The sequence below is a fragment of the Hippopotamus amphibius genome, chromosome 14 (assembly GCF_030028045.1).
Source record: "Hippopotamus amphibius kiboko isolate mHipAmp2 chromosome 14, mHipAmp2.hap2, whole genome shotgun sequence".
NCBI lineage: Eukaryota > Metazoa > Chordata > Mammalia > Artiodactyla > Hippopotamidae > Hippopotamus > Hippopotamus amphibius.
The window spans coordinates 73,542,207-73,566,300 of NC_080199.1; the positions used below are offsets into that span (position 1 = coordinate 73,542,207).

At 34.9% G+C, this 24,094-nt stretch overlaps 1 protein-coding gene across 8 annotated transcripts in view; it reads left to right on the forward strand.

Moving 5' to 3' along the window:
- The window catches only part of KATNAL1 (katanin catalytic subunit A1 like 1), a 79,213-nt gene that overhangs the window by 11,983 nt on the left and 43,136 nt on the right, over positions 1-24,094 (forward strand). For all 8 annotated transcript variants that reach the window (XM_057707470.1, XM_057707469.1, XM_057707468.1 and 5 more), the window contains exons 2-3: positions 6,562-6,734; positions 8,538-8,698. In XM_057707470.1, the coding sequence (XP_057563453.1) occupies positions 6,573-6,734; positions 8,538-8,698 (323 nt within the window). In that variant the 5' untranslated portion in view covers positions 6,562-6,572. The remainder of the gene's footprint in view (positions 1-6,561; positions 6,735-8,537; positions 8,699-24,094) is intronic.

Genomic DNA, 24,094 nt, shown 5'->3' on the forward strand with positions numbered 1-24,094 from the left:
GATATAATTTCTAGATTGAAAGAATCTCAAATAGACCCATATCAAAGCACATCATCAACAGTTTTAGAAAACTTTGTCCAAAAAAATCCTACAAATTTGCAGAAAGGGTAAAAGATGGATAATATATAAGGAATCAGGAATTTGAATGACTTCAGTTTCCTCGACTTAATCTTGAAACGTAGAAGGTAATAGAACAGTGCCTTTATATTTTTGAAGGAAAATTATTTGCAAGTGAGGGTTCAATAGCCAGCCAAACTATTACTGAAGTATGAGGGTAGAATAAAGGCATTTTAAGACATGCACAGTCTCGAAAACTTTACCTCCCGTCTATGGAAAATGTGTTCCATAAAGATAGGGGAGTAAACCAAGAAAGACAGACACATGACAGACAAAAAATGATTCAGAATAGAAGAGACAGACTCCACAGGATGAATTGAGATATCAAGTTGAACAGCCTTGGGAGACAGATAAAGTGTCTTCCTCCAGAGCAAAGGTTAGGCTTGCTTACAGCCTTGAAAGAAAGATAGTATCTTCATTTGTAACAAAGGGCAGGCATGCATGGTGTTCAACATAATAGATTTGGGTTCCCTAAACTTGGAATTCTTCCCCTGTAATGCAGTCTACTGCATTTGCTGGTATCACTTGGCGCATTGTGTGTTGCTCTGTGGGAACTGGGGTTTGGGGGCCAGTGCAAAAACCCCAACAATCTTAGGTTGTGGGCTTGTCTTCTGGAAGTTATGCAGTTTTAACTCTTATGTTTCGGTCAGTCATTCATTTTGAGTTAATTTTTGTTTATGATGTGCGATAAGAGTTGAGATTCAGTTTTGTTTTGTCTTTCCCTCCATATGGGTATCTACATCTTGTTGTTTCAGCACTCTTTTTTGGAAAAAACTTTTTCTTCATTGACTTTCCTTGACAACTTTATCAGAAATGAATTCGCCATATATATATATGGCTTTTTGTGGACTCTGTAATTTGTTACACTGGTCTGTGTGTCTATCTTTATGCCATTCCCACACTGTCTTGATTCCTGTAACTTTGTAATAAATCTTGGAATCAGTATAAGTTGTCCTACTTTACTAGTTTTTGAAACTTTTGACTATTCTATGTCCTTTGTATTTCCATCTAAGTTTTAGAATCGGCTTGTAAAGTTTTACAAGAAAGGCTGATGGGATTTTGATTGGGATTTCATTGAGTCTGTGGGTCACTTTCGAGGGAATTGACTTCTTACCCTTATTGAGGGTTTCAATTCATGAATGCATGTGCACATACACACACATATGTATATCCATTAACTTAGGTCATCTTTAATTTCTCAGTGTCCAGATCTTGCATATATTTTGTTAAATTTATCCCTGAGTATTTAATATTTTTAAATGATATCATTTTGATTTTAGTTTTCAATTATTTATTGTTAATATATAGAAATACAATTGATTTTTAAATGTTGACCTTGTCTCCTGAAGCTTTACAAAACTCACTTATTAGTTTAGTAGATTCCCCAGGATTTTCTCCATGAAAAATTATATTGTATGTGAATAAAAGTAATTTTACTTCTTTTCTAATCTGTATCCCTTTCATTTTTTTCTTGGCTAGTTGCACTGGTTAGAACCTCTAGTTCTAATGTTGAGTAGAAGGGGTGAGAGGAAATATACTGGCCTTGTTCTTTCTTGATCTTGGGAGAGAGCATTCAGTTTTTTTTCCACAATAAATATGATGTTAGATGCATGTGTTTCATAGGTAACCTTTACTAGGCTAAGGAAATTCTGTTCTCAGTTTCCTGAGAGTTCGTGAATGGTGTTGAATTTTGCCTAGTACTTTTTCTGCATCTATTCAGACAGTCATGTGTTTCATTTCTAGTCTCTTAAAATTATATTGATTGGTTTTTTAAATAGAAACCACCTTGAATTTTTGGTATAAACCCCACTTGGTCATAATTATCCTTTTTATATACTGGATTTGATTAGCTAAAATTTAAATATTTTTGTATCTGTGTTCCTCAGGGATAATGTCTGGTTTTGGTATCAGGGTAATGCTGGCCTTAAAATATGAGTTGGCAGTTTTTCCACCTCTTCCTTTTTCTGAGAGTTTGTTTGGAATTGGTTTGTTTTTTCCCTAAGTACTTGGGAGAATTCACTTGTGAAGTCTTTTGGATCTGGAGTGTTTTTTGTTTTTGTTTTGGTGGGAAGATTTTAAATTACAAACTGAATTTCATTGATATAGGACTATTCAGATTAATTACTCTCTTCTTGAGAAATAGCTTTGGTATGAAATTTGTCCATTTCATTAAAGCCCTTTTTTGACTTTTAATATGTCTAAAGTTTGTAGTGATAGCCCCTCCTTCATTTCCGATTTTGGTAATTTGTGTTTTCTCTCTCCCATTTGTGGTCAGTATTACTAGTAATTTTATCATTTTTTAAGGTCTTTATTGGAATATAATTGCTTTACACTTTTGTACCAGCTTTTGAGGTACATCAAAGTGAATCAGCTGTATTTATACATGTATCCCCATATCCCCTCCCTCCCACAACTCCCTCCCACCCTCCCTGTCCTGGCCCTCTAAGGCATCACCCATCATGGAGTTGATCTCCCTTTGTTATACAGCAACTTTCCACTAGCTATCTGTTTTACAGTTGGGAGGGTGTATATGTCTATGCTACTCTCTCACTTCATCCCAGCTCCCCCTTTTATCATTTTTAATGATGTTTCCAAAGAAGCAGCTGTTGGCTACATTGAAATTTCTTTCTTTTTTTTTTCCCTGTCTTTATTTTATTGATCTTTGCTCTTAACTTTATTATGTTCCTCCTTCTACTTCTTTGGGGTTTCACATGTGTTTATTTTCCTAGATTCTTAAGACAAGCTGAAAGCAGGAGTTGGCAAACTATGATCTGGGGGCCAAATCCAACCTGCTACTTGTTTTTGTACGTCCTGTGAACTAAGAATGGTTTTTTCTTTTCTTTTTTTTCTTTAAAGGTTAAAGAAGTCAAAAGAAGAATCGTGTTTTGTGATGTGAAAATAAATGAAATTCAGATCTCAGAGTCTGTTAATAAAGTTTTATTGGAACACAACCACACTCATTTGTTTACATATTGTCTATGGCTGCTTTTGTGCAGAGTTGAGTAGTTGCAGTAGAGACTTTGTGGTGTTTTCATTGCTTTTTACTGCTTGGTGTGCACTGTAATCACAGTGTTTCATGTGCCCTTAGTATCATTGTACTGTGACATTTTACTTTGTCAGCGGATTCCCATCATGTCAAAACAAGAAAAGATGAGAAAAATGGACTTGACATAGTTATTCTTTTAAAGCACAGTGGAGTGTAGAATATCGAACTAGATGACACAGCATTGTGATTATTATGCAACGACACTACAGCTGTGGTAAAGACATGCAGTTTACACTGACATTACTACACTAATCACTCATCATGGTATTCCTGATTCATAGGAAAGCAGTGGTTAGAAAACTTAGAAAACTTAAAAAGGAATATCTTTTTAAGCAGAATTTCTTCAGAAAATTAAAAAAGAAAAATCAGATTTCACCCAGAGTAAGTTTCTGAGTGTGTCGTTTGTTGGCCAAACAAGGAAGTCATCTGCGATTGGTGACTTAAGTAAATCTTGTTTGATTGTAGCAGCCAAAGAAATGTGTCTGGAGAAAATAAACTTATTTAAGACTATTAGCCTTTTGTGAAAACAGTTGCTAGAAGAGTTGAGGACATCAGTAATCAAAAAAAAAAAAAAAAAAAAAAAAAACCAAGGCAAATGATATTGAGTGGTTTTCCTTGGCTCTTGAATTGACAGATGTTACCAAAACAGCTCAAGTGTTTGAGAAGTTGATGCTGAATTTGAAGTTACTGAAGAATTACATTTAATGAATAGTGTTTATGGAATAGATATGGACAGGAATATTTATAAAAAGTTGAGAAAGCACTAATTCTGTACAACCTAAAGTGGAATCTGATAAGCTGTGTTGAAACTAGAGGTGGCAAAAAATATGTGTAGAACAGAAAAAGGCTTAGGTGAACAAATTTACAAAGCTGTGAAAATGTAGGATGCTTAAAGTTGATAGTTTATCAGCAGGTATTTTGCAGAAAATATTTGAATCTATCATGTGGTAAGGAACCATTAGTGCTCTTGAGGACTTAGTCATTAGTTCCATGAATTTTTGTCAGAAATAAGCTGAATATAATGACTTGCCCCTACCACATAGCAGTTTGGTGGCTTGTAGTGGTAAAGTTCTATTGCAGTGGTTTGAGCTAAGGGCTGATTTGAAATTTTTCTGAATGAGAGGAACTGCTCCTACCCACTATTATTGAACACTGTTTGGCTTTGGAAATCAGTTTTGCTGCAGACTTAATAATGTTTCTTAATGAATTCAACTGAAAATTACAGGACCAAACAGTGCTTATATGCAAAAAAACTAAAAGTTATTTCAATGCCAACTAATGTTTAAATCACAAGTAATAACAAGCTATTTTGTATAGCTTTCCATGCTGTCGAAAGTTAAAGCAAAGAAGTGAGATCTCCATTCCCACCCAAATTTTCAGTATATTTTTTTGAGCTCAAACTACTTTGATGAAAGTGCAAAGGAAATTTTCATCTTACAAAATCCATTTAACTGTGTAATTGAGATACTTCCACTTAACCTTCAGTTGGAAGTGATTAATATGCAATGTGATGACATGCTAAAAGACATATCAAGAGAAGAATAAAATCTTTGAATGCTTTCCAAACAGTGAATATTGCTGGATTGAAATCACATGCTTGTAATTTGATATCAGTATGTGACAGTGCCTATCTGGGTAAAAAGACACTTTTAAACATGAGATGCATAAATCTTTATTAAAGAGCAGCATTAACATATGAACATTTGCAATTGATTTTGAGGACAGGGAACACTAACTTTGAATCCCAACTACATGAAATATTATCCCCCCCAAAAGAGTTCCATTCTTATTAGTAGAACTATTTTGCAAAGAGTTGTACTCAACTTTTACTGCTGTAATATTTTGAACTTTGTCAATAAAAATTGTGGACATTTTTGTCTTCTTATAGAAGTACTTACATAATATCCTTAATTTTGCCTGTTGCCCCTCAAAGCTAAAAATATTTACTCTCTGGCCCTTTACAGAAAACGTTTACTGACCCCGATTTACATCGAGTTATTTTCAGTCTGCATATTTGTGTGCCTGTGCACATTAGCGGAATTAATGCTTTTGTCTCACAATGACTAATTTGAAGACTTGTTCTAACTTGAAGTATTGTTTTAATTTGAAGAGGAGGCTTTCCATGGTTGTCCTATATTCTGTGGGTGGATCTACTGAATGTTGAAATTTCTTACTGTATAAAAGTAGTGTACTGTTTGCTGCAGTGTGATTCTCCGAGTAACATAGATGCTGCCTTCAAGAAACCTATGCTGGGAGAAGGGGCAAGTAATATGCCAAAACACATAAAGGAAACAGTTTTATTCTCAAAAATGTACTGGAGTCAGCCAAAATGCCTAGAACTAGATGCGGTTAATTTTGAGGAAGTTTTTGAGCCTTTAAGAATAGATAAGAAGTAGAGAGGAAGAGCCAAGCTACCCACATCAAAATTTAATTCCCTCAGGAAGGCGTGGAGAAATATTTTGATTTTTCTCTACTAAGTGTATTCATTGGTTTACTGTTCCAGGAAATAAGAGTAGGTCAATTTGGACTCTTTCCCAAGATGTCATTCTCCTGTATCTCTGACTTTCCACTCTTTGTAGTTTTCAGTGGAAAATATCTTTGCTTAGAAGCGTTTGATGATCTTGGGAGACTTGAGAAGCCTGAAAGAAAAGCCAGAATTACTGGGCTGGAAGGCTTTGGTGGAAACCAGAGGTTCAGATGACATTTTTTCCTAGCATCTTGTAGAAGGGGAAAGATTAATGATAGTTATTTGCACAGACAAAAAGCTACAAATGTCAGGATCATAGAAGATTACAAGATGAGGAGCATAAAGCGTTTAATTCACAGGTTTTTGCTTAGATTTAAGTTGTATGGAACAATTAAGTGTATGTAAATGATGCATGGACAGCTATAGGCTGTTCTTTTAAAATGTGTTCCTTAAGTCAAAAAGTTCCTTAATTTTTTGTTCTTGAGGCCAAATAGTTTTAGTGAGAAATAGTTTCTGTGATTTTAATTAATTGATGTCAGTGGAAAATATGAAATTTATGTATTTATTTTTACATTGTCAAGAATAAACTGACTAAAATAAAGCTAGTTCATCTTTACTATTATTGCAACTTGTAATTATAATTGAGCAAGGAGAACTAGTGTCCAGTTTATGTACCTGTAACATAAATCGATAGTTCAGAGCCGTGTGATTTCTCTCATTATCTCTTTGTGTGTTCTTTTGTGATCTCCTTTGTATCTCCAAAATTGGGAACTTTGTTCAGTATCATAAGATGCATTCAGATAACCTCAAAGAATGAGACAACCATTTTGACTTTCAAAGTAGTTTTAAGGAGATCTCTTAAAGCATAATAAGAAATGCTTTAAAGTCGGTGCTGAAAACTTAATAAAAAGTCACTATATTTTATGTTTAGGTCTCTGAAAGATGAACTTGGCTGAGATTTGTGACAATGCAAAGAAAGGAAGAGAATATGCACTTCTTGGAAATTATGACTCATCAATGGTATATTACCAGGGGGTGATACAGCAGATTCAGAGACATTGCCAGTCAGTCAGAGACCCAGCTGTCAAAGGCAAATGGCAGCAGGTAAGATCACATTCAAATGGTCAGTGAGTGAGGGCAGCGGTCTGTTATACTTGAAAGATTAGAGTTGGAAAATTAGTTTGAGATTTTCTAAATAGTTCTTATTTGTCTGAATACTGAAATATATTTAAAGCAAACTCTAAATGATTTCATCTTTCCTGGTTAATATTCTGTATACTTTCGATATATTTCCTGAGACATATTTTGGAGCTATATAACTCAAGTTGAAAGATACCTTTAATTTTTACCCTCATCAGCTGACTAATTGTGAGTGATTGCAAATTTTTGAAATAAGGTATTTCTGCTTGCCCTTTCCCCTTTCATTTTTACATGTAATTTTGACCCATTTCATAAAACTTTTCCTTTAAATGTTTCCTCTTCTTTTGAAAGACTCCTTACAAATACAAAGGAATCAGTAATCTAATAAAAATCACTAATATATTTGCTGTGTCCATTGACTGTACACCTTGATTGTATAATATTACAGTTAAAAACTTGAATTATAATTTCCCCACTTACTCTTAAAGCTTAAAATCCTTTTAAAATTAAAAGTACAAAGTCAGGCATTTCTTTGAAGTTTCATTTATGTGCTAATGCCTTTCAAGTGTCTCTTTTAAGTTTTCCACTGGTCAGAAATTGATGTTTTTACTAAGTTTTCAGGATAAATTTAGCTTATTTTCCAACTTAAGTGTTACTAAATTATGTTGAGTGAGAACAATACGTTTGCTTTAACTCAAGTTGAAATATTTAGTTCTGCTTTTCTATCCTGCATCCTGGCCACAAACAAGAGTTGTTTATTAATCTGGCATGGAAATATTTTTGACATGTTCTTAATAGTGTTAAATAATGGCCATTTCTATTCTGGTACTTCTACGATGTTTCTTTCTATTAGATTCTGAAGTTTCATTTCTCTAAGCATAGCATGTAATTGCATATATTAGTCGAATTTAGGTTTTTCTTTGGTTCTATGACTCCTTTATATATTCCTTTCTATATATTATTTGAGATAAAGTTAAAGGAAACTTTCTTGTGCTCTGCTTTACTGTAAAGTGTGCTTTCTAGTTAAAAGAATTGTTAAAATTAATTTATAAATGTAATTTCAGTCTGTTATCTGTTTGCCTTTGAAAATTAGTTTGGGCTCAAAGTTTGAAAACATGAGAATTTCCACATAGTTGGCACCAGTGAAATTTTTTAAATATGGGAAAAATCTTGGCTTTGAGCTCAAAATAAACTTTAGCCAGGACTTGAAAGATTTTAAACAGAGTCAAAAGAATTCAGACTTCGGTGAAGCAGAATTTAAATTGGAAATAGGTAATTCTTAGTATCAATATTACACCACTTCAGGCTCTCAGATGCTCATCATAGGCATTTCATATTTTGGGATATTGAGGATAGGAAATGCTGATGAAAATTTTGGCTGATAATTTTTGAGGAAGCTGTTTACAAATATATTAAAAATATTTAGCATAACATTATAGATTTCTGGGAATGGTTAACTTGTTACTGGCTTAGTTGCTTTTTTTAAATTGTCTTAATGTCCTCTCATTCTTTGGTAGAAAGAATTTATTTATGAAAGATATATAACTACTTGCCCTAAGAAAAGATATATAATTACATGTATGTCTTTTTTTCAAACCAATTCCTGCTCTTCTATCTATATTACTTTAAACACTTCTTCGTTTTTTGACTATTTTAATGACTCATTTTGCATTCTTTGACGTTAAGAAAATTAGCATTCTATAGCAACTGGTTATTTGCAATTTATATAAATAATTTGTAGCATAAAGGCTATCTCTTTTTTTTAAGGTTCGGCAGGAATTATTGGAAGAATATGAACAAGTTAAAAGTATTGTCAGCACTTTGGAAAGTTTTAAAATTGACAAGCCCCCAGATTTCCCTGTGTCCTGTCAAGATGAACCCTTTAGAGATCCTGCTGTCTGGCCGCCCCCTGTACCTGCAGAACACAGGTAAATGGAGCTTTATATTCTCCTTTGGTACTTCTATAGCTAATTGATATTCAGAGTGAAGAGAGTCAAGCTTTATTTGGACAAAGTATGACAAACTTTTGGGGGGGGGGGCATGTAAATTTAATACCTGTTTATAATTTTCACACATGGGTGTTTACAGGGTCTATGTTTGTTAAAGAACAGAAGTATATCATTTGTCATGTATCTTGCTTTTGGAATGTTTTATACTGTAATCATAACAATAGAAATCTACTGCTAGTCTTAAATTTTAGTTTAACTGATAAATTTATCAGTTAAGCGAGTTCTTTTAGGTTTTATAATGTCAGCAGCAAAGCTTTTTTGCTTTAGAAGACTAACAGCTTTAGATGAAATGGTAGACAAATTGGATTCATCTGGTTGGGCATACAGCGTTTCCAGAATCTTAGTGTAGAAGCAAGCTTACCTTTCTTTAAAGGCAGAAGGGCAGATTCCCTAGTGTGGCAGTAAGACTTGAAGTTTATCTCCTTGATGCTCAGTTTGTGCTCAGTTTGTGCATCGTCTACATTAAACCTCTCTCTTCCTGTTCTTTGCTATCTTCCTGTCTTTGCACAGTCTGTTCTTCCTCAAGAAATAATCATAATCCCCATCTAAGCAACTCATGTTCATTCTTCAAGTCTCAGCTAAACTGTTTTTCTTCTCTGCAGCCTTTTCTGGTTTGCCCAGGCATAACTGTTCATCCTAGTTATGTTGTATTTCTTTGTCTCTTGAGAAGATTAGGAGTTTTGCAAGGGTGAGGACCATGGTTTTATTTACTCGAAACAAATAACAAATAGCAAAGTTCCACTGCTCACACAGTGCTTGGCACAGAGTGGGTATTCAGCCAGCATTGAATGAGTAACTTCATTAATTCCACAAGTGAGGAAACTGAGGTTGGGAGACCTTGACCTGTAAGTTAGGCTAGACCAAGAGCTGAGTTTAGGTCTTTCTGGCTTTCAGTCCCCTTTTTGGGAAGTCATATTGTGGCCAGAGTGTTGCATCATAGAAAATAAATTTCCCTTTGGTTAGTAGCTGTGATCATGTATAAGCTTGTTGATCTCTTAAAATTTCCTAGAAGCATTTAAAGAACTGTGAAAAGTAGTTAATTTATTCCTTCAGGATTTTTTCCACTGAGTTAGAGATAATTTTATGATTCCCATTATAAAAACACTAGATGATGATTCTTTTCTAAGGTCTTTTCTAGTTTAAAGCTAAAAGCTGACACTAACTTTATTTTTGTTTAGATATAATTGACATATAGCATTGTGTAAGTTTAAGATTTACAATGTGTTGATGTGATATATGTATATATTGTGATGTGATTATCACAGAAGCCTTAGCTAACACCTCTATCACATCACATAATTATCATTTCTTTTTTTTCTGGTGGGAATTAACATATAGTCTTTTAGCAGCTCTGAAGTATATGATGCAGTATTGTGTGTAATCACTATGCTGTGCATTAGATTTCTAGGACTTATTTAACTACTGGTTGCAAGTTTCTACCCTTAAACAACATCTTCCCAACTCTCCACCCCCACCCCCATCTCCCAGCCCCTGTTAACTCCCTTTCTACTCTCTGTTTTTACAAGTTTGGCTTTTTCATATTCTACATATAAGTAATATAAAGAGTTTGTCTTTCTTTGTCTGACAACTCACTTGGCATAATGCCCTCAGGGTCCATCCATGTTGTTGCAATTGGCAGGATTTCCTTCTTTGTCATGGCTGAATAATATTCCCTTATAGTATATGTGTACCACATCTTTATGCATTCATCTATTGGTGAACACTTACAGTGTTTTCATATCTTGGTTAATTTTTTTTTAATACTGTTTTCCATAGTGGCCGAACCAATTTTCACTTCTATCAGCAGTGCACAAGGATTCCCTTCTTTCCATATCCTTGCCAACACTTATCCCTTGTCTTCTTGATAATAGTCATTCCAACAGATGTGAGATAATATCTCATTGTGGTTTTGATTTGCATTTCCCTGATACTTAGTAATGTTTAGCATCGTTTCATGTACATGTTGGTCATGGATGTCTTCTTTGAAAAAATGTCTATTTAGTTCCTCTCCCCATTTTTTATTTGGGTTGTTGTTATTGAATTGTATGAGTTCTTTATATGTATTTATTTAACATTTTGGATGTTAACCCCCTGTCTGATTTATGGTTTGCAAATATTTTCTCGCATTTGGTAGGTTGCCTTTTTATTTTTATTTTTTTTATTGCTTCTTTTGCTATGCAGAAGCTTTTTGGTTTGATGTAGTCCCACTTGTTGATTTTTGCTTTTGTTGCTTGTGCTTTTGGTGTCATAGCTGAAAAAAATCATTGCCAAGACCAATATCAAGGAGCTTCCTTCCTGTGTTTTCTTCTAGGGTTTTACAGTATCAGGCCTTATGTTTAAGTCTTTTAAATCCATTTTGAGTTCGTTTTTGTGAGTGGTATAAGATAAGGGTTCAGTTTCCTTTTTTTTTTTTTTTTCCGCTGTGGTTATCCAGTTTTCTCAACAGGATTTGTTGAAGAGATTATCCTCTACCCATTGGGTGTTTTTGGCTCCCTTGTGAAATAATAGTTGACTGTAAATGCAGAGGTTTATTTCTGAGCTCTCTATTCTTTTCCACTGGTCTATGTGTCTATTTTTATACTGTTTTAATTACTATAGTTTTGTAGTATAGTTTGAACTCAGGAAGTATGATGTCTCTGGCTTTGTTCTTTCTCTTGAGTACTTTGGCTGTTTTGGGTCTTTTGTGTTTCCATGCAAATGTTAGCACTGTTCTTTCTAGTTCTGTGGAAAGTGCTATTGGCATTTTGATATGGGTTGTGTTGAATCTGTAGATGGCTTTGGGTAGCATGGATATTTTAACAATATTAATCTTCTGATCCATAAATGTAGGCTGTCTTTCCATTTGTTTGTGTTTTCTTCAATTTCTTTCATTAAAGTCTGGTAGTTTTCATTGTACAGATCTTTCACTTCCTTGGTTAAATTTATTCCTAAGTACTTTCTTGTTTTTGATGCCACTGTGAATGGGATAATTTTATTTCTTTTTCAGATGTTTTGTTGTTAATTTGTAGAGGCACAACTGATTTCTTTTTTTTTTTTTAATTTTTAATTTTTTTACTTTTTACAATAAACTGCATATATTTAGAGTGTACAATTTGGTATCCCAATCTCCCAATTCATTCCCCCCCAACCCTCCCCGCTTTTCCCACTTGGTGTCCATATGTTTGTTCTCTACATCTCTGCCTATTTCTGCCTTGCAAACCGGTTGATTTGTGCCATTTTTCTATAGTCCACATATATGTGTTAATATACAATATTTGTTTTTCTCTTTCTGACTCACTTCACTGTGTATGTCAGTCTCTAGGTCCATCCATGTCTCTACAAATGTCCCAGTTTCATTGCTTTTTACAGCTGAGTAATATTCCATTGTATGTATGTACCACATCTTCTTTATCCATTCATCTGTTGATGGACATTTACGTTGTTTCCATGTCCTGGCTATTGTAAATAGTGCTGCACTGAACATTGCAGTGCATGTGTCTTTTTGAATTATGGTGTCCTCTGGGTATATGCCCCACAACTGATTTCTATATGTTGATCTTATATCCTGCAACTTTACTGAATTCATTGATTAGTTTCCAATAGCTTTTTGGTTGAATCTTTAGGGTTTTCTATATTCAAGATCATACCATTTGCAAATAGTGACAATTTTTGCATATTCCTTTCTGATTTGGATGCCTTCTTTCTTTGTCTTGCCTAGTTACTCTAGCTAGGACTTCTAGTATTATGTTGAATGAGAGTAGTGAGAGTGTAGTCATTCTTGTCTTGTTCCTGATCTGAGAGGAGAAGCTTTCCATTTTTCACTGTTGAGTATAATGTTAGTGTAATGTTGTTGTATATGGCCTTTATCGTGTTGAGGTATGTTCCTTCAATTTGTTGAGGGTTTTTATCATGAAAGGATGTTGTATTTTTGTCAGATACTTTTCTTCATCTATCGAGATGATCATATGATTTTTATCTTTTATTCTGTTGATGTGGTGTATCATATTTATTGATTTGTATACATTGAACCACTCTGGCATCCCAAGGATAAATCCCATTTGGTCATGGTGTATAATCCTTTTAATGTTTTGTTGAATTTTGTTTCCTAATATTCTGTTGAGCATTTTTGCCTCCGTATTCATTGAGGATATTGGACTATAGTTTTCTTTTCTCATCATGTCCTTATCTGGCTTTGGTATCAAGGTAATGCTGGCTTCATGAAATGAGTTTGGAAGTGTTCCCTCTTCTTCAGTTTTTTGGAAGAGTTTAAGAAGGATTGGCATTAATTCTTTTTTAAATGTTTGGTAGAATTCGCCAGTGAAGCCATCTGGTCCTGGGAATAACTTCAGTATAGGAAGTACCAGTTTATTTAGGCTCAAACTAAATAAAAAGCATGGCTGGCGTTTTCCCGTTCATGAACACTTTCTTGAAAACTTCTCCCTCATTAGAGAAACAGCAGCCCAATTATTTCTTTCTCTTTGGCCTCCCTTGACTGCCCATAGCACAGATCTGATATATGTTTATACTTGTGTTTTAATCCTTATTCTTAATGAAAGTGAAAGACAAATGGACCAGAATATGTTTCTCCAAGCCTCCTTCCTCCATACTTAATTTTTAAAAAAGTTTCCCTTGTGTGTAGCCATTGTGTGTATTTTTTCTTCTCTATGGATCAGAAATCCTTAATACAAGCAAATCTAAGACTGTATATTGCCCGGGAAAAAGATTTCCATTTCCACATATATCATCAGCAACAATGGAAAAACACCCAACAACTCTGCAAGGTTCTACTTTGGAAGGAATTCTGTTTAATTCCTTGTGTAATAGCGTGGGATTAGTAGTTTTAAACTTTAAGAATAAAATCTTTACATAAGCAAATCCACAGATCTTTCACCAAGTAATGACATCATAGTGATGTCTATGTAAGGCAGATGTTAGTGAAGTAAACTTTGCACAGGTTTGTAGCACAGAATGTGTGCATGAGCTGATAAAATAAGCAAATATTAAGATTATAAGTTTAGGGTTAAAAGTTATGGGAGGTTAAAATTGTATGGTTTTTTTTTCCTTTTACAATTTTGTTTCTTCTACAAGTCGTATAAAACAAATGTAATAAAATTTCCATCTAGAGATAGTGAATAGTGGGTATAGTCCTTACATATTCTTAGTGTAATGAGAAGACAATTGACTGGTGTCCACGAGATCTGAGTTTGAATTCTACTTGTGACACCTCCTTGCTTTATGACCTTGTGCAAGTTATTTAACCTCTAAACATTAGCTTTATTATCTGTAAAATGGGGATGTCTACCTCATGGAGTTAAGAAAATGTAACGTTTAAGACAGTAACTGGCATGTAATAAGTGAATCGTCAACTCTGAAATATAGTTCTACAGCATTCTTTCAGATAAATAGTAAGATACTAAGAATTTAAAAAATGATATAGCCTCATTTGTAAAATTCCTCAAGGAATTTTATTTCCTTCGTGTACATTCTACATAAATCCTTAGTTTTCTGAAACATTTTGAATAACTCTGGCAGAGACGATATGGTTTTTTTAAATGTCCAAGTCCCGTGAAGTGGGTAATCATTTTCAGGAAAAGGATGCTAACTGGTTATCGCTTATGTTTCACAAGCATTATCTTATTTAAACCTCCAGTGATCCTATGAAGTAGCTACTTGTATTGTGTACCCATATTACTGTTGCCAGTTTATTGTTATGAATAAGTCATACGAAGCTGTCATTTACAGCTGAGGAAATTGAAGGTTATAAAGTTTGTTATTTTCCCAAAGTCATCTGAACAAGAAAGTGGCAGAGCCAGGATTTGCACCCATATCTCCTCAACTTCAGGAGTCTTATTTATATCCACTCTGCCGTGTTACTTTCCTACACATACTTGGTGGTTTCTATGGATATGTTTTGATATATATCTGTATATCCTAATACATATGTAGTTCTGTTAACCACTTGATTAAATTCTTACTAGAGGTGGTAGGAGAATAATGAAGAAGCTGAAAATGCTTAATGGAATAAATAATGTAATTTTAAAAATTTCTCTTTGAGACTACCACACTGAAATTGCAGTGTAGGCCAGTCAGAAAATATAATTTACCTTGTTTTGTACAAAATGTTTCCAGGATGCATCTGATGTATTTGTCATTAGCCACTAATTTGGTAGCCCTGCTTGTGGGTCTGTCTTTTTCACTTCACAGACTTAACACAGAACTTCTCCTCTCTCCCTGCTGCTGCCCACCGAGGTAACCTCTGTTACCACTGGGGGTCTCCGGTGGTGGTTTGCCACACTGTTCGAAGTTATACTTTATATGTCATGTGTCCTCTGAGTTTAATCATGATCCTGTTTTAAATCACCAGCAGCTGCTTGGATAAATCAAAACAACCTTTTAAAGTGAATTAGATTTATTGCCTTAAATATGAGGAAATTGAGCTATAAAACTAGGATTATAATGGGAGGTACTGGCAATATTAGAATTAAACACCAAAGAGATGAAGCGTCCAGATCATTCTTAGTGTCCTAAGTTAAAAGGTATCTTGTATTAATTAAATTATTTTATAATATTTTCCATGTAAATTTATTAAGCACATTGTTTTTAATGAGACTATTTGAAAATGATCTCTCCCAGTGAGACCTGAGGCCACGAAACTAAGCTTTTCTGTATTGGAACAGTATTTGACATAGATTATATTCAATAAAGTATTCTTTATTCAACTTAAAAAATAAATGTGTTAGGTCTTTTAAAGTTACATGTTTTGGGAGACATGGCTGTAGCAATAGGATACACAAGCCTGAAAATAATCATTTGGCTTATTCCATATAGGTTTAAAAAGAGAACTCTAATAAGCCCTCTAATAGTATTTCGTCTGGAATCAAGGGAAATGGCATAGTGTGTTTCTGTATACAGATAGATAGGTTGATTGATTTTTATCAAATTTGTGCCATTCTGTAGAATTTCAGCGAAGAGGAAATTCTTGTTGACTTGGTATTAACATTGTTGCTTTATGTTTTCTTTGAGTACCCTAATAGATTAAGTAACTGTTCCCATATTAAATCCCACTTTGCACTGGAAAAAGATCAGTTAAGGCCAAGGTCAAGTACCAATGGAGAGTAAACTGTTATCTCATCCTTACTGGTATTTCATCCAGGCTCTGGGAAATTTTCCTGGGATTGGTAGGTAGGAGAGCAAGTTTTTGTATCAGTTCTACCGCTAATTATTTGAGTGGTCCTCCAAGTTGATTTCACTTCTCTGTGCCTCATTTTTCACCTCCGGAAAATGTATATCATGATAAGATTGTTTTGTAAAATTGTTTTGATGTCTTAGGAAGAAAAACACTATTATTTATCTATCCAGTGTATCTTTGATGAACATCACGTACTTGACTTTATTTTTGGCCCTGTGGAAGGTATAAAGGTAATAATAATAATTAAAAAAAAACCCAGCACAGACCTTGGCCTCAAGAAACCAATAAGAAAAATAATCCAGACATTCTGGAAAGCTTAACCTAGGATGCTGGCACCTATTGTATGCCAAGTACTGTGCTGGGTTCCATACTATGGTGGGATATGGTGGGTTGCAGAAACAGACACAGTCCCTGCCTTCCTGAGCTTACAGTCTTGTGATGGGTGTGGAGCCATTACTGAGGTAGAATGGACTGGATTTGGTGATTAGTGAGGTATAGAGAATGGGGAATTGGAGCAGGTAATTAAATATCTAGACGAAGCTGTTGAATAGAAATTGGAAATGAGAACCAGAATTTAAGAGAGATTGGGATTAGTAGTAGTTACTTAGGACTCATCAGCAAGTAAGGAATTTTAAGAAATTTTAAGGTCATTCTTCATATGGTGGAATAGGTTATTGCCTAATGATTGGCAGGTTGAGATTATATTCATTTCTAAACATTCTGGAGTCACATTCTCTTCCAGAATTCTGTTTCTGGAGTATGGGATGGACTCTATATTTAGACTATGGGTAGGATGTAGGCAGCAGTGCTGGTTAACCATAATAACTGACATTTATTGAGTTTTTAACTGTGAACCAGGTACTGTGCTAATAAACTCTCTACATGGTTTATTTCTTAATCTTCGCAACCATCCTCTAAAATAGGTACTATTAATATCACCCCTATTTTTTTTAGAACAAATTGAAGCTTAAAGATTCTAAGCAACTTTATCAAATGCTGCATGTAAGTTAAGCAAGATAAGGATTGAAAGTTGGGTTGGATTTAGCAATATGGAGCTCATTGCTGACCATGATGATTGGTTTTGGTGGAATGGTGGAGAATAATGGAGTGGGTTCAGAGGATGGGAAGAGAGGAATTGAAAACAGTGAGTGCATACAATTTTTTCAAGGAGTCTGGTTGAAAAGGAGAGCATAGAAATTGAGTGGTAGCTGGTGAAGATGTGGAATCAGAATTTGTTTGTATGCTGATGAGAAAGGGGAAGATTGACGATGCATGGGAGAAAGGGGACCACTACTGGAGCAAAGTCCCTGAGTAGACAAGAGGAGTTGGACTCCAGAGTGCTGGTGGAGGGGATGCAGGACAGCTGATTCAGAGTAGATGGAGGGAAGGCAGTTACTTACAAAGGCTGTGCACGCAGGGAAGTGAGCAGATGTGGAGGTGAGCACTGGTGGAAGTTCTCTCCTGAGTATTTCGATGAGGGAAGAAAAGCAAGCAGCCTCATCCGAGAGTGAGGGCCGGGGTGCAGGTATTTTCCAGAGTCTAAATTTTCATCTGAAGTGTCCCAAGAATGGGATGTCCATTCCATTTGGCTATTTTATTTCTTTTATGTAAGTTTTCTAGGGAGCGTTTGTCTTATTCTGTAGAACTCATTAGTCACTCATTTGAAATCTTTATTTTGAAATTCTAGATATTTATTACGAGTGCGTAAAAACTTGGTATTTCTATCATTTTTTTATGTTACAGAAAAGACAAGATAGTGGTAAGTCAGAATGAACTCATAACACATTCATTTTGTTTTTCTTGTAAGAAATCTGCCTCCTGCACTTCTGTCGTCTCCTCTCCTCATTCCTTCGGCAAAGGAACGTGTAATGTGTACTCTGCCCATGTGGCTGTTCACTGCTTCTCTTTCCTTAATATGTAGGAACCCTGGAGCTCTTTTCTTTGCAGTATTGGGACCGAATTCTTGAAGACAGCTTCCTAATTTAAAATGGAATGCCAAATTCTTAAGACTTCCGGTATTGAACTTTTGCAGCAGGTGATCGTGTTTACAATCTTTCTTCTTTGGAGTGCTCGTCTTCTTTTTGGCTTCTGTAACACAGCACTAGTCTGTTTTCCTTCCTCTTTTTTTTTTTTTTCCTGACTGTGGCATCTTCTTCTCCTCTTGTTGTTCCCTAGTGCTGTCCCTCTGCTCCTTCTATATTCACTTCCTTCTGCTCCACGTCTCCAGCTCTGCCCTCTCTATGCTTTGTGGATGACATTAGTGATAGAATTTTGCCTTCTGTTTTGCGTGGGCAGTCTAATTGTTGTTTGTAGATAACTTTTCTCTCTCTCATTGTTTGGATGATTTTATGTTTTGTCTTGGTGTTAGTCTCCCTTCAGATTATCTGAGTATGGATTTATTTTTATTTAACACTTCTTAAGACTTGTGTTTCTTTTGTTTCAAATTCTTTTTTATGCTTTTAGCCATTTTAAACATTTACTTTTATAGTTCATAACTGATAGTTCTATTATTAGAAGTTATTTGGAGCCTTATCTTTTTTGCCATTTCTGACGGCTCTTATTTGTGGTGAAGTTGAGAATGTCCCCTCAAGGTCTGAGTCGTTCTAATGTGTGGCTTGTTTAGAGGGCTGTTGCCCCTCAGACGGTCTGTTTTGGCTTCAGCCACGTGCCTTCCGATGTCACCTGCCTCGACCACTTTTAGGTAAATTTCTTTGCTTAAGGGAGTGTAAAACTAAATCCCAAATCACATGAGTGCAGGCCCTCGGTTACTGTTTCTAGGGGAGACTTGTACTTTACTCCACACATGTAGAACCGAGGCCCAGAAGGATAGATGTACTTGTTTCTTCCATGTGCATGTTTAAAGTCTGTGCTTTGAGAATCCTGGCTTCACTTCCCAGTTTCAGTTCATCTTTGACATGTGGCGGCCCCAGGCCTTGTCTCAGGCCTCCCTGTGTGCTCTTTAAATCTCAAGCCCTTAGGTGGATGAGACCTGGAAACCCTCAAGGACTGCCATGCCATCATCTATATTTTATTTATTTTTTGGCTGTTAGGTATTTCTCTTATCTTCTGGTAGGATCACCTATGTATAACCAGAATATTTGTTACATTTTATCCAGAATTTTTTTTTAATGTTATGGAAAACTGAAAGATAGAAAATTCAGTTCATTGGAGTTAAACTGTATCTGTATATTTATCGTTAACTTCTTGAGGGTCTTATCCTCCAATTTTTTGTTTTTGAGGACTTTTATTTGTACTTTAGTTGGGAACTCTTCTTTAGCAAGGCTTTAGTTGTAGGATTTATATGTGGATAGAAAGGGATGTCCAGTATTATACATAAAATATGTATATATTTTTAGCTAAATTATAAGCTTCTTGAATGGGACTATATCATATTTTCTTTTGCATTCCCATATTTTGAAAATCAGTAGAATATTTTCTGAACTTGACTATAAACTAGACAGAGAACTATGAGATAAAGTTCAACTGATAATATTTTAATATAATCTGTAAAAGTTTTCATCCCTGTACTGTGAAAGAATGCCATTGTCCATCTAGTTTTAAGGTCTTTAAAGTTAGACATAAGATAAATTAAATATTTTAAGTTTTTCAAGTTCAAAGGTCTTTATAGAGTTAAGTGGAAAAGGCAAGGGCCTATCTTTAGAACCAAAGAAGAGCAAGGTAAAATTAAATAATCAACCTGCCTGGGAGTGGTGGCATTCTACCATTAGACTAAATAATTAGTAATGTTATCACTTCCCCTACCTTAGAAGTGATAGAATGACTGGCTTTGCAACTCTAAACAAGGCTTAGTGTGTCCCATCAGAGTCACTGACAAGAATCCTATCACTGTTCTTGCTGAAATACCTGGTTGTGGGTAACATCAAAATGCTAAGAGCACAGCCCCTATGATATTAAATGGGATTGTACAATATTTGGTGTGAGAAGTATGTCTGCAGCTCCAAATCTCATACCAGCTGAAATTTCTGGCTAAATATCACCTTGGTTAACTTGGATGATAATTGTCTTCTGTAGTGGGTAAGCATCTTTCAACTCCAGTGACATTTAGAATTAAGAATAGAAACGTCCGTGAGAATCAAAACTGTAATAGTAGTATTTTTTGTTAAGGGATATGTACATATTTATTATTTTAATGTACTTGTAATTTAAGAAAATATGGCTAATGAGGGTGATGAGCATGCAATTATAATTAAGTGTATTGTGGAATAACCTAGATCTGTGATTTTACATAAAAATTTATGTTACATACTTTTGGGGAACATTTAGGAGAAATTCAGGCTTACTAAGTTTATGAAAGTATTTATATGTAAGTTATACTTTGTTAAGTAAGATAATTAAAGAACTAATAAAGAAAGAAAATATATTACATTTATAAATGTACGTTAAAAATTTTAGTGGCATTTAATTAGCCAAGTCTGTAAATGGCATCAGGCACTATTCAAATGCCTCTAAAAGTAACTTCTAAAATCTGCTGCTCTTGTACAGAGAAAAAGATTTGTAAGCAAATCTAAAAGCTTTAAGGACTAACTGAATTTTTGCATTTTTAACTTTAATAAGTTGAATATTTAAAAAATCAAAGTAAACCTTTGAAGAGATTTTTTGCACAAAAAGCACCCTCGAGGATACAGAACGACTCCTGTCAGCATGGCTTGTAGTGCTGCATGTGTTTCTGAATGTGATTGATTTGCTTGTTAAATAATGAAAGAAGGTTTAACCCAGTATACAAAAAGCCTTTTGTGTTATTCAGCGTAGTGCCTTGCATTCATCAAAAGTTCAGATGTTTGTTGAAAAATTAATATTTTGAACAGACTTTGGAATGTATCATACTAAAATATTTGTTTATAATTTTCTGATAGCAAATAATTAAAATTACTAAAGTTCTTTTTAGAACTGGACTTACCATTAAAGGTTAAATCTGTGGAATCACTTGATTTATGAAGAGGCACCACTGCAGTTTAGTGGGGAAGGTGGGTCTTATCAGCAAATACTTCTGGGTTAATTGGATGTCCAAGAGGGGAGGGAAATCTTTATCCCTTACCTCACATCATATAGAAAAACTGATTTGAAACAGATTAGCACCTAAAATATAAAAAGGTAATAAAATAAAACTTCCAGAAGAAAACATGGAAAGGATATTATGATCTTGGGGTAGCAAAGATTTATTAAACTGGACAATAAAGCATTAAAGATAAAAGATCAGTAAGTCACAATTCTAAAATCATGAACTTCTCTTCATCAAGAGATGCACCATTAAGAGAGTAAAAAGGCAAGCCATATACTGGTAGAAGATATTTGTAATGCATATGTATGACAAAGGACTTGTATCCAGAGTATATAATGAACAACAATCAATAAATCAATAAGAAAAAGGCAGGCAACCCAGTGAAAGAAAAATAGACTAAAGACTGGAACAGATGCTATACAAAAGAAGATATTCACATGGCTAACGAGCATCTTGTTGGAAAGGTATTTAACATCTGTAGCCATTCAGGAAAGCAAGGTAGAATCACAGTGAGATGTCTTTACCCCCCCACCAGTATGACTAGGGTGGGACAGCTGGCACTCTCATGCATTGCTGATGGGAGTGTGGAAGGGCGTCACCACTCTGGCAAACTGTCGGCTGTATCTACTAAAGCTAATCTTGCATACACCTTATGATCCAGCTATTCTTCCTGGCTACAGATCCCAAAGAAGTGAATGCTTCTGTTTACCATGAAGATAAATCCCATATTCATAGAGGTTTTAATAATAAACCTCAAACGGAAAACAGCTCAAGTGTCCATCTACAGAATAGATAAGTTGTATGTTTATGCTATAGAATACTCCATAGCAGTGAAGAAAGATAAACCGCTATATGCAGGAACATGGATGAATTTTACAGGTAATGTTGAAAGAGTATGTGCTATAGGATTCCATTTTATGAAACTAGAACAGGCAAACATAATCTATGATAGTAAGGTCAGAATAGTGGTTGCCTTTACCAACTGATATTTACTAAGAGGGGCCATGAAAAAACTTTATGGGGTATTGGGAAATGCTCTTTGTTCTGTTCTACTGGTGGTTATATGGTACCAAAGTTTATTGAGTTGTATATCTAATATATGTACATTTTACTGAATATATGTTATACCTCAATGAAAAGTAGATTTGAAAAATTCTATTAAGTATTATCATCCCATTTACAGAGGAAGAATATGAGGCTTGTAGTGATACGCTCGTATAATCAGTAATTGGTGGACCTGGGAGTAGGAAGGCACCTGGGGTTTAGGATTCTAAATCTAACGCTGACTCCAGATCACCATGCTGGTTTTCTGTGAAGGGAGGAATAGTGTTTGCAACGTTTTTATGTCAACGTCCAGCGTAGTTCCTGTCCTTAGTAGATAAACTATACATAGTTTCTGATTTGAGAAAATAGCAGTCATAAATTTGATGAGTGGACATTAAAATTCTAAATCATTAATGTTTAATTTCAAATAATAGATCCTCTAATTTCTATTTAAGCTTTGTTTTCTTGCCTCCTGATTTCTTACCAAATAATTTCTCTTGGACTCAAAGTCTCATATATTGAATCCAAGCTCTTATAGTAAAAATATCAGTATGAACTACTGTATTGGAACTTGTATTTCTTTTCATTAGCTGTGGAGGGATATGTTTTCCTGTTTATTTAATTCATATAGATTAATGTCATAGCAAAGTAAGATTATTTTTCTTCTTTTTCCAGTCAGTAATCTGGTTTACGTTCTTGGGCATATATAGGATCTGTTCCAAATTACCAATTCTTTTACTAGAATTTTAACAATGTATAAACAAACAGATATAACCAAAGAATTTAGAATAATCATGAAACAGAAAGCTAGAGGAAATAGAAAGAGCTGAATAGACAAGGATTTTAAGAAGGTGCCTGTATAGCAATTGGAGAAAATTGTGATAGTATCTTAGACGCTGTTTCTGAATATAGCGTGCCATGAAGGCATCTTCAGAAGAGGTCTCTTTCCCTTTGACTTCTGGAATCCTGGATGAGTAGTGCTGTCCGACACAGTCCTGCTTCTGTTGCCTGATCTTTTATGGAGATTTGCCAGGCGGTAGTCCAGGAGGTTCAACAGGATGTGTACTCTAAGCCCACATCACTACGACATGTTTCTAGAACATGTCAAAAACTTTGTAGCAACTCTATAATTTTATTTTCTTAGGTGCTCAGATAATTTAATTAGTGGTGGTGTTGTGTTCATCATATTTAAAGTTTATTAACTACCGAGTAGATAATAATTAAAATTTATGTAAGGAATAAGGTGTTACAATACAACAGCGTCTACGTTCCCACCAAGAGTTTAAGATAAAGAACATTAGTGTTGCCTTGAAGGCCCCCTGTGAGCTCCGCTGTGTGCTGTTCCCTTCCTTCCTCTTTCAGAGTTAGACACTGTCCTGGACTTGGGGTTTATCATTCCTTTGCCTTTCTTTATACTTTTAGCACATACATTTTTATCTCCAAACAGTGTCTTGTTTTGTTTGGAATCATATTGTATGTGTTCTTTGAACTTACTTTTCCACTCAGTATTATGGTCCTGAGATGATCTATTGTTATTGCATGTGGCTATAATTCATGTTCACATGACTATAGCATCCCGTTATGTGACCGTATAATAATTTATGCATCTATTCTGATTCTGGACCTTTGGGTTTCCAGGTGTTTACTATTACAAGCAGTGCTGATAAGAACATTTATGTATAATATTGATATTTAATATTGCTTAGAAAGGGAGTGTTGGCTTTTGGAGGAAATCAGGCTTATTTGCATATGATAGGATAAGGCATCTTTCTTCTCATTATTCCTGCGGGGAACTATCCTCCAGTAGGAGAACTGAGCTCATTGTAGGCATGCTACTCTTTTATCTGCAGATTGCTAGCTATTCTCTATATTTGAACTGCTATAAGCTGGCAGGGGTCAGCCTGTGTGTGGCTGTTGGGGCAGGGGTTGATGATGCTGTGCAACCCTACCACTAAAGTCTCTTTTTAAGAAGAGACCAGTAAAAGAAACCTCGAGACTTATTTTTTACAGCCTGGTAGCTGTCATTGAGTCCTTAAATTGAAGCATGACATTGTGCAGTGATGCGCTCATGGAGGAAGAAGTA